Below are 10771 nucleotides of genomic sequence, written 5' to 3' on the forward strand. Positions count from 1 at the left end.
TTCCTTCTCTTTTCATTCCCTCTTTCCTCTCTATTTTATCCCCTCTTTCCTTCCTTTTTTTCTTCCTTCTTTCCTTCTCTCTACTCTCTCTCTTTCCTTCCCTTTTTCCTCCTTCTGTGGCCCAATTCACTCTTCGCTCCCCCCCCCGCAAGCCAGCTGGGGAAGGGGAGGCTTTTGAAGATGCCTCCCCCCTTTTTGCGTCTCCTTCTGACATCACTTCTGGTGATGTCAAGGGGTGTGGTATATGCTAATAGCCTAGTAGCTCATTAGCATACCATATGCTAATGAGCTCCTGCTGCTCTTTTTCTACGAAAAGACCCCTGGCTATATTGATCTAGCTTTATAGTGCAAATTTAAAACAGTCCCTCCAAAAAGCCAAAATATAACGTACTGCAAAAAGTCCAGGGGAGAAGCAGCACTTTCAGATGTATCACAGATATTTTGAACAACCCGCTACAGCAATTCAGAAGCACAAAGAAGACCAAAAAACAAAAGAAAGGAATTAAAAAACAACAACAACCCCACAACAGCTCAGCCCTGCTTTGCGAACAGAACAAAAGCAGCTTTGTATGAAAAGTTTTTAAAAAATGGCAGCCAGGAGCCAAAACATTTGTGTCTGAAATGTCACCAAAAATCCATTAATAACTGACTGCTAAACTGGATTGTGAGGGCTGTTTGAAAGGTGCCTCAATGTCTACTTGAAGGGCTTTTTTGTAGAAGAATCCCAGCAGGAACTCATTAGCATATTAGGCCACACCCCATGCCTTCCCTTGGCTTGCCCCGGCGCCCTGTGGCTGTTTGGAGCCCGGGCAAGCCCCTGGAAGGGAAGGCAGTTTAAACTGCCTCCCCTTGGCTTATCCAAGCACCCTATGACTGTGGGGAGCCCAGGCAAGCCCCCCCTTGAAGGGAAGGGAAGGCAGTTTAAACTGCCTCCCCTTGGCTTACCCAGGCACCCTGTGGCTGCGGGGAGCCCAGGCAAGCCCCCCCTTGAAGGGAAGGGAAGGCAGCTTAAACTGCCTCCCCTTGGCTTACCCAGGCACCCTGTGGCTGCGGGGAGCCCGGGCAAGCCGGCCCTTGGAGGGAAGGGAAGGCAGTTTGAACTACCTTCCCTTGGCTTACCCAGGCATAGGGTTGCCAAATCTGTTTTTACCTGCGGCGGGGGGCTCCAGGACGGCAATCCCGAGTGCGCGCACTTTGCACATGCGTGCCGCATGCACGTCAGCCGGATGTGACGTGCTGATGCCAGGCACGCTGGGGGCGGGGGCACAGCGATTTGAGGGGAAAACATAGAGTTTTCCCCTCAGATGCCTGTGCCCCACCCCCAGCGTGCCCGGCGTCAGCACGTCACATCCGGCTGACGTGCACACCGGGGTGGGGTTTCCCCCGGGGCCTGATTCCGTGGCGTCGGAAATCGGGCCTCCAAAGCGGGGGGAAATCCACCCTCCGGGGGGATTTGGCAGCCCTACCCAGGCACCCTGTGGCTGCGGGGAGCCTGGGCAAGCTGGACCTTGGAGGGAAGGGAAGGCAGTTTGAACTGCCTTCCCTTGGCTTGCCTGGGTGCCTTGCAGCTGCGGGGAGCCCGGGCAAACTGGCCCTTGGACAGGCTGGGGAAGGCACAGGGAGGCATTTAAATGCCTCCCCAATCCTTCCAGGGCCCCACCACCCCCCCATCTTGGAGTCAGCGGGTGGGGTCGCTCTCCAGGCCTTCCCTCTGTAGGCACTCAGAGGTTTTGGCTGTAGTGGGTGTGGCCAACTCTGAAGCCAGCCGGAACTCCGTTCCTGTGCGTTCCTACCCCAAAATAGCCCTGTCTACTTGTATGTTACTTTTCTTGCCCTGGTTTAACAACAAATGCTTATGTGTTTCCTTCAGACATTAAGCCAATGTATGTGTGATGTTGAAAATCCATGTTCAGATCATGCAAGTCATGGGGGTAAGGGCTGATGTGAACTGGGGTTCTAGAGAAAAGGGGGATATCTTTTCTCCCCTATGCAATTTTCTTAATTATAAATGCCCCCTCAGGCTGTGTATCCATTTACCAACAGGAAAAACAAGACAGGGCCATATTAACTTTTTGTAGCAGTTGGGGGAGGGGAGATTTCTGACTGCAAACAGTACAGGCACAGGATCGGGTAGAGTGTTGGTTTTTTAAAAAACAAAAACCTTTCCAGCTTCTCAGCCCTGATCTATATTGCTCCTCCCCTCCTGTGGCTGCTTTTTGCAGCTCAGTTCCATATCTGGGGATCTGGACATGGATCCCCAGCGTTGTATGTTGTCTGGCCCTAAGGTGGAAGGCAACAAATCTTCCTTCAAAATGGTGATGGTGGGGACTTACACAGGCAAATAGCCACTGAATTTGGATTTCATTCTTTTGGGGTTGTATTATCATAGTGTAAATTATGCTATAAAGAATGGATGTTTCAGTATTAAGATGAGTGCCCAGAATAATGCCAACAGTTTATATGGATTGTATACAGTTTATACTGCTCTAAAATGCTTTAGAATTCTATTTCTCTTAATATTGTTCTACTACCATTGTTTTTAACCTTGTCAGGTTTGCATTGAGACCTATGTCTCCAGCTACCATCAGCGGAGTATTAATACAGCTGTCCGGGCAACCCTTAGCCAGATGCTTAGTGACTTGACTTTACAGTTACGACAAAAACAAGATGAAACAGTAAGTCCTCTAGCAATAAATGAATCCATGTTTCTGACTGGGTCTTCAGTCTATTTTTGTGTGCTTTATGGATTTACTAGCCTGCTACCCGTGCTTTGCTACAGTATCTAAGTTCCATAAATCCTAATACTGATGATGTGAAGTCTGAACTGTAACATTTGTTGTAGGAATTCTAATGGAGAAGATTGTAGTGTAAAAAATGAGTGAGACGTAATTCCCCCCCCCCTCTACTGAAGGACCTCTCTCTAGACGACATTGGTGGTTCTGCCCTCAGGTTCTAGGATCACCAGGCTGCTTGATGAGCCCACTCTGGAGCAGGCCACATAGAACTGTCCATTTAAGAAGCAGTCGTCTGTTAAGTCCACTCCTGCACCTTCCACAAAAATGATGGCCTCTCTACTTGTGTTCCTGGATTGTTTTGTTCATATGGAGATTGTGTTGTTCTGAGCACCTCAGGGTGATCTCACTGGTACTTGGCCTGTGCAGCTCAGTGCACTGCAGGAGTGCTATGTGCAAATGTCTTTGCCGCATTCCTAAGTTGCCTCCTCCTTGTAGCGTTGGTGTACCTGGCTCAACATTTGCCAGGAGTTGTCTTGGGGGGAGTAAGAGGTGAGAGGTGTGAGGGGGAGTTGGTGTGAGGGAGTGGTGATGTGGTGGACATTTCTTCAGGTTCATGAGGGAGGCACACATCAAAATGGCTCCTAGAAATCTCCTTTACTATCTCCCCATAAACATTCATACCCTGGTCCTGCTCCTACACCTGACAGACACTGGCCTGTCTGGTGTTGGGAGGGATTGTATTTAAAGGCATCAGGGAGGCTGGGCCAACAGCAGTGCTAAGGCAATCCTGCTGAGCAAACCTCCCTGGTGGCTGTAAGCATCCCACCTCCTCTCCTACCCCTGACAGGCAGCTGCCTGTCCAGTGTAGGAGGGGGAGGGGGAATATTAGAAGCCACTGTGGAGGTGGGGCTGCACCTGACAGACAACCGCCTGTTAGGTGTAGGAGATTGGATTTATACCCTCCTGACAGACAACCGCCTGTTAGGTGTAGGAGGTGGGGGGGAGTGTGTTTGAAGCCATCAAAGAGGCTGGACCTGCAGCATTACTGGACCTTACAGGTGCTTGTTGGCTACTCCCGATTTCCCCAACTGTCATTAGCTGTCTGCAGTCCCCTGTAACTGTTGGGTTTTTTGACCTCAGAACTCTGCTGTGCAGCTGACCAATCAGAGAGTGGGGGGTGCAGGGAGGCAGCTGCCTGGCAGCCGCATAAGGATCAATGGGGGGAGCACATTTTCCCCCTTTTGACCCACTTAGGGGTCGAATTTCTAAAAATCCCTTCTTAGTGAGCACCTACGCCATGGTAGGAGCGCTCTCCCCGAATTTGGTGTCTCTAGGTCCAGCGGTTCGGCTTGGGTGTTGATTTTACGGTGAGGGGACTTTCTTTTTTATATATAGATTTTTAAAATCTTTGGTTTCTTCGTGACTGCTTCAGACAAAAGCAAGGGAAAATCTGGCCTGTCCAGTATTTCCCTCTGGGTGTTGTCAAGATACACCAGGTTTGTTTGTTTTTTTAATGAGAAGGTCTTATGTAGCTGCCACATCCTTTCTTCTGCTCTAAGAATCCACTGATTATCAGTCCATAGCTGGATGCACTGATAAGTGAGTGCAACTTGAACACACACCTTTCAAGGATGTAATCTTACCAGCATTTCCAGTTCAAATTCCTTAATTTCCTTTCTCATTGCAGCCCTAATCCCATGTGGCATTTTTCTATGTGATGCCCTTGATCCCCAGCACGGACTTTTTGATGGTTAAAATCATCTCCCTCTTTTATCATGGAAAAGCCGTAGGACTCTATCCAATGTTACTTCAGAGCAATAGAACATTATACTGGGATTCATGATACCAAAGCAAACCAGTAGATTACTCTTGTCTGACTGTAGTTCTCTGGGGCTCCAGATTGTAATCTTTGCCAGATCTTTCACCTGAAATCCTTTAATTGAAAATAAGAGATTGAGAATCAAGCTGCATGGATCATATAGTTCCATGATGTTTTCCCTTATAGGTTCTTTTGTTAAAAACACAGGTTAAGTGGAGGATCACCTGAGGAAGGAGGCTATTTAATCCTTTCTTTGCCAGCCATTTCTGTGTTCAAAATGCCCACTCCCTGACGTGCTGTTTTTTCCTCCAAGGGGAAAAAAACAGGATTATATCTTTTCCCTGTACAAATGAGAAAATTTTGAGCAAGCAAACAGCAGAACTAAGGGGAAGGGTTAAGCAGCCCTTTCACTTCTTTAGGATTTTAATATAGTAAATGGTTTGTGTTTCCAGCAATTGGTGGGTGAGGATCAGACCAGAGGACATCTGAGCTTTAGTACTGCTGGCAAAAGCAACATCATGCTATTTAACTTTGTCATATTATCATAGTCCATTGCTACAATTTTGCACTTCTATAGATTGCCAGGAATAAGATGTCAGTACTTTTAGGCAGACTCAATGACAACATCGGCTGTTTCTCTGAATGGTGCTCCTGCAAATACAAGGTAAAAATTGCTGATGAGCTTGGTTAGGTATATTAATATTTAGGATGGTCAAGGATGCAGAACTGAAATGGGCCACAGCACAGTGAAATTTATGCTCAAGAACAGAAAAGTTTTATAAAGTATTTTAAAATACCACTTGCACTTATGAATTATAAGCAAACATTGGCTGTTTGTAAATGATCGTGTGACCTGGAATTAGTTCAAAAAATCTCTGCCTTCTGCTGTTAGCAAGCACCCATCGCACAATTGAGTCTCAGTGAAAAGGAAGGCTATAGATTAATAAATCATATATTACTAAATAGGGACCCAGCCTTCATGGCAGACTCCAAGCTAATAAACTCTACAGAGTGCAGACTGCAATGGATGGGATGAATGATCTGAGTGAAAAGAAGAGGCATATACATTAACTATGGTTTTCAAGATATTTGTCTGGCTTTTTAAGTTTACTGAGAAGTGAACGCTTCTGTGAGTAACTCTGGTGACTGAAATAGGTTCAGCTAGAATATTTTTGCTAAGCTGTATGAAAGGAGCTTGGAAATCTTTTGAATTATACAGCATTTCTAGCACATTGTGGTTCTCCTTTCCTTTCTCCAATATAATTGCATGTATTCAATCCATTTTACTTCCAGACATGGAGCTAGCTTCCTGGCTTCCTCCAATATCTTATCAAGTAAAAAGGAGCATTAGATAAGGTATGCTAATGTCAGTGCATTTATCTTTTTTTGATAGATAACTGAAAGCCAAGGAGTTCTTCAAGGATTCAAGAGTCCAGGTATCTGTTCCTAATTATTCACAAGAATTGTTCTCTGTCAGCTTTTTTTTGTTCTCCATCAGACATTTTCATTGTCATCATATTTACAATTGATGATCTTCTCTTCTCACTGCTCACAGTTTATTGGTAATGTCCTATTGTTCAACCATTATGGATTTTCCACATGGAGCAACGTCTCTTCAGATACTAGAAAACTGCCATCTTTTTACATTATGCTTCATTCCTAATCCATATATAAAACATATTTGACTATTTCACTAGGATGATTCTTAAATATGAATGCTACAGGTACAAAGAACATTTCTGACAAAGAGTATTTTATGGCACTTCTTCGGTGATTTGATACAGGACATGGACAATTATCCCCTCTAACCTCATCCATGAGAAAAGAGCAAGATTCCAGTAGCACCTTAAAGACTAACAAAATTTGTAGCAGGGTATGAGCTTTCGTGAATCACTGCTCACTTCTTCATACCCTGTTTCCCCGAAAATAAGACCTACCCCCAAAATAAGCCCTAGCAGGATTTCTATGCATTTGTGGTATAAGCCCTAGTGTGTGTTCTTGAGAAAAAATAAATATAAGACAGTGTCTTATTTTCGAGGAAACACGGTATATAGCTCATGCCTATTTGCAATGACCTCTGTAAAGGACAGGAATGCATGGCTGAACAGTTGCCTCTGGAATAAGCAGTTTAATCGGTTTGAATGGAGAATCCAGATAATGTTATTGATAGCCCATTGCATTTGAGTGTCTTCTGTGTTTTTCTGCCTTTTTTCATACTTTCTTGTGATGATTAAGGAGAAACAGGAAGTGGTTTATTAATCTGGAGGGAGAAAGAGAGGAGGAAAATGTGAAGGTATAGTATCCCAGAGAAAACATCAACAGCATTTTGACTGCCCGCAGACAGCCTGATGCTGTGTGTGTGTGTGTGTAAAGCTGCTATCCCTTTATGTTTTCCTCTTTTGCTTAACATTCCAGATTAATTACTTTTCTCTTGAGACTGACCATTTTACATTATCAGGGTGGAGAGGGGAGAGAAGTCTTAAATACTACTTTTTCCTTATATCCGCCAAAGCCACCATGCATTTTTATTGCATTGTTTATGATCATATTAGCACAATTATATAATTATAACAAAGAGGAATTTTAAAAATGAAAAGAGTACTGAAAGTCCCCACTCTCATCCAGGGAATAAGAGCTGATAATTGCTCATCGATTCATGATAGAATAAAAAATAATTTGGTTGAACACCAATAAATAAATTCTGTTGATAGAATCCAATTTGCTGAATGGCATTTACTTCTAAATATATGGTAAGATCTCGCCCATGGAGGTGGATGGGGTTGGGGATAAAGTAAATAATATGGCAGTTTCAGTGCTGCTTACAATTTCAGAAGAGAAACCCTCAACAGCATTCTGACTGCCCGCAGACAGCCTGATGCTGTGTGTGTGTGTGTGTAAAGCTGCTATCCCTTTATGTTTTCCTCTTTTGCTTAACATTCCAGATTAATTACTTTTCTCTTGAGACTGACAATTTTACATTATCAGGGTGGGGGGGGAGAAGTCTTAAATACTACTTTTTCCTTATATCCGCCAAAGCCACCATGCATTTTTATTGCATTGTTTATGATCATATTAGCACAATTATATAATTATAACAAAGAGGAATTTTAAAAATGAAAAGAGTACTGAAAGTCCCCACTCTCATCCAGGGAATAAGAGCTGATAATTGCTCATCGATTCATGATAGAATAAAAAATAATTTGGTTGAACACCAATAAATAAATTCTGTTGATAGAATCCAATTTGCTGAATGGCATTTACTTCTAAATATATGGTAAGATCTCGCCCATGGAGGTGGATGGGGTTGGGGATAAAGTAAATAATATGGCAGTTTCAGTGCTGCTTACGATTTCAGAAGAGAAATCCTCACCACACAATACAGTCTAACATGGACAGTCTTCATATGTAATAAGTGCAGGAGTTTGTGTGCCCTGACCTGGATGGTCCAGGCTAGCCTGAGCTTGTCAGATCCTGGAAGCTAAGCAGGGTCAGCCTTGATTAGTATTTGGATGGGAGACCACCAAGGAAGTCCAGGGTCATGACAGAGAGGCAGGCAATGGCAAACAACTTCTGAACGTCACTTGCCTTGAAAACTCTATAGAGGGTCACCATAACTTGGCTGCAGCTTGACATCACTTTCCACCACCACAGAGTTTGTGTGGGGAATTTGTGCATATTCACAGAACATGGGGGCTTTCTACTCACTTCACAAAATAGCAGCCATCTATACAATCCATATAGCGAGATGTGAAATGGTATGGTATACCTGACCTTGTCAGATCTTGGTGTCTAAGCAGGGCCAGAAATTAGATGGGAGTCCACCAAGAAAGACTTTTCAGAGGAAGGCAAGGGCAAACCTCCTCTCCTCACTTGCATGTAAAGCCCTTTGCTGGGGTTGCCTTGAGTCAGTTGTGATTTGTGGCACTTACATATGTACTCTACACAGCAGTTCTAACCACAGGAACATACATGGTTTCCCTCAGTGGTCGTGCAAAGCAACTGTATATATTGTATTCCCAAACTTTCTATGTCTAATGGGGATGTAGTTAGGTCTATACCTGCCTGCTGGTTCTAATATGTGCCCTTTGTCCCATTTGGAGATTCTACAGTGGAGTCCCTTTGCGATGATGTTGTCTCTGTCTTCACGGTTCTCTGTGAAAAACTTCAAACAGTTATCAGGTGAGTGAATTATTTTGAATATAAATGGGGAGTAAGGGACTCTACCATCGTGTGGGTAACATAAAATATACAGTGAAATTCACTTTGCACTGCAGACTAACAACACCAATGTCTGAGGCTGTCTGAAAAGCCTTCCAAAAAGCAGGAAGGGATGGGGCCTTCCAAATTACCTAAAAGAAGCCCATTCCAGAGTGGGCTGACAGCAGTGTAAAAGTTTCTTTCTCTCTATTTCACTACCTTTCATTGACATTTTATCATACCCTTTCTTTGAGAAGCTCAGGGCAGCATACATGGTTCTTTCATCTTAATTCCTCCATTTAATCCTCACAACAGCTCTGTGAGAAAATCTAGGCTGAAAGAAAGTGGAGTCTGGGACCTTTATCTCCCTAGTCCAAACCCAACCACTAAGCCATTTGTCAGGCAAATGAGTGGCATCAGTACATACTGGCTATCTTGAGAACATGGCAAGAAAGAGCTTCTGGGCAGAATGGAACTGGCACATGGATTCATAGAGGGGGCCCAGTCCTCCTTATTAGCTTTATTAGTTTAAGATTTGCTGGAGATATGGTAGAGTTTCATTTCTATCCTCTAGTTACTTATTTTAATCTGGCTGTGTAATTATAAAGACAGTATAGCATAACACTCTTTGTGGTATTACTTTTTAAAAAATCACACAATTGCTTCACATGAATGACTGATAATGTGTAAGGTGTCTTTTGGTGATGAGAAAATGGTAAATCAGATAGTGTGTGTGTGGGAGGGGGTGCCTTAAAAATTCCCTAGATGGAATTAACACACATCTGAGTTTATGGGAATCAGTCTCTATTGTCCTATGCTGCAATGCATGAAAGCACCATGGAAAAATTAAATCAGGAGTGAATTGAGTAAATATAGAGTAACTCTTGTGTACTGGAAAGCTGACATTTACCATTAGTTTACTAGCAGACCAGTAATTATTATTACAAGTGTATGCTGTATTCAGCTTAGCAGCTATAATTACTTGTGCACCTAAATAGCTGTAATTACTTGCCAGTGGTATCTGTCTACTTTTTAAATTGCAAGCAGTTTGTTCACAGTAGCAGTATTTATATTGCATCTATGTGTTAGTATGTGTAGTTATTTATTATTAAGTAATATACAAATTATTAGGTAGTCGTAAGAAAATATTGGTTACTATTATTATGCTAGCAAAATCCCATCATTGTGTGGAGCTGTTTTGTCCAGGTCACCCTCATGAATAACTCATGCGGCAGAAGCCTCCCTGTTCTTCTGTAGTTGCTTTCAGCTTTTGAAAGCTTTGCAGCAGTGGAAGTGGTGGAAGCACTGCCACAACTGACAGGGATCCTGCAAAACAGACAGGCAATAGCTGTCCTGCAGTGCCAGCTGCACTTCTGTAGTTGCTTTCAGCTTTTGAAAGCTTTGCAGCAGTGGAAGTGGTGGAAGCACTGCCGCAACTGACAGGGATCCTGCAAAACAGACAGGCAATAGCTGTCCTGCAGTGCCAGCTGCGGTAGGAGTCCTCCAGGGTATCCAGCACCGTGAAGGTGGCTCTATGTAATAGTGGGGTCCTTTGAAGAAGGACTGTAAATGCTTGTTCCACACTGAGAGTTGCTGTACTGACCACAGGGAATGGCACTGGAGGTTTCTGAGGGGCAAGAAAGGAGAGGTAGAGTTTACTTTTCATTCAGACATCATCTTTTTGTTGGCCAGGAAATTAATTTCCTTTCACTTGTTCAACATGGGCTTCTGATGTGTGGACTTGTCTCAGATGAGAGGAGGATACATTGGGATGAACTATTTTGCAACAGCTTGAAGGAAAAACTGATCAAGAGCTAGCCTACAGTGATCCACTCACTGGCTTAAACCAGGCTGATTCCACATGAGAGTTTTTTCCCATGATGATCATGTTGCTGGTACGATTGTTGTTTAAGTTGTACTTGGAAGGTTCCATGCAGCATAGGATGATCCAGCTTTTCACCCTTGTTAGCCATGGCTTCCTTTTCACACCAGATGTGGCTTGCACCCCCTCCCCCAGCTA

The 10771-nt window shown here is 43.7% G+C and overlaps 1 protein-coding gene across 1 annotated transcript in view; it reads left to right on the top strand.

Annotated features, from left to right (window-relative positions):
- ARFGEF3 (ARFGEF family member 3) overlaps positions 1 to 10771 on the top strand; it is a 129786-nt gene that overhangs the window by 58130 nt on the left and 60885 nt on the right. The window contains exons 7-9 of the mRNA XM_015429180.1: positions 2553 to 2675; positions 5132 to 5240; positions 8655 to 8733. Coding sequence (XP_015284666.1) covers positions 2553 to 2675; positions 5132 to 5240; positions 8655 to 8733 — 311 coding nt within the window. The remainder of the gene's footprint in view (positions 1 to 2552; positions 2676 to 5131; positions 5241 to 8654; positions 8734 to 10771) is intronic.

The sequence above is a fragment of the Gekko japonicus genome, unplaced genomic scaffold, assembly GCF_001447785.1.
Source record: "Gekko japonicus isolate JY-2015 unplaced genomic scaffold, Gekko_japonicus_V1.1 scaffold2895, whole genome shotgun sequence".
Classification (NCBI taxonomy): domain Eukaryota; kingdom Metazoa; phylum Chordata; class Lepidosauria; order Squamata; family Gekkonidae; genus Gekko; species Gekko japonicus.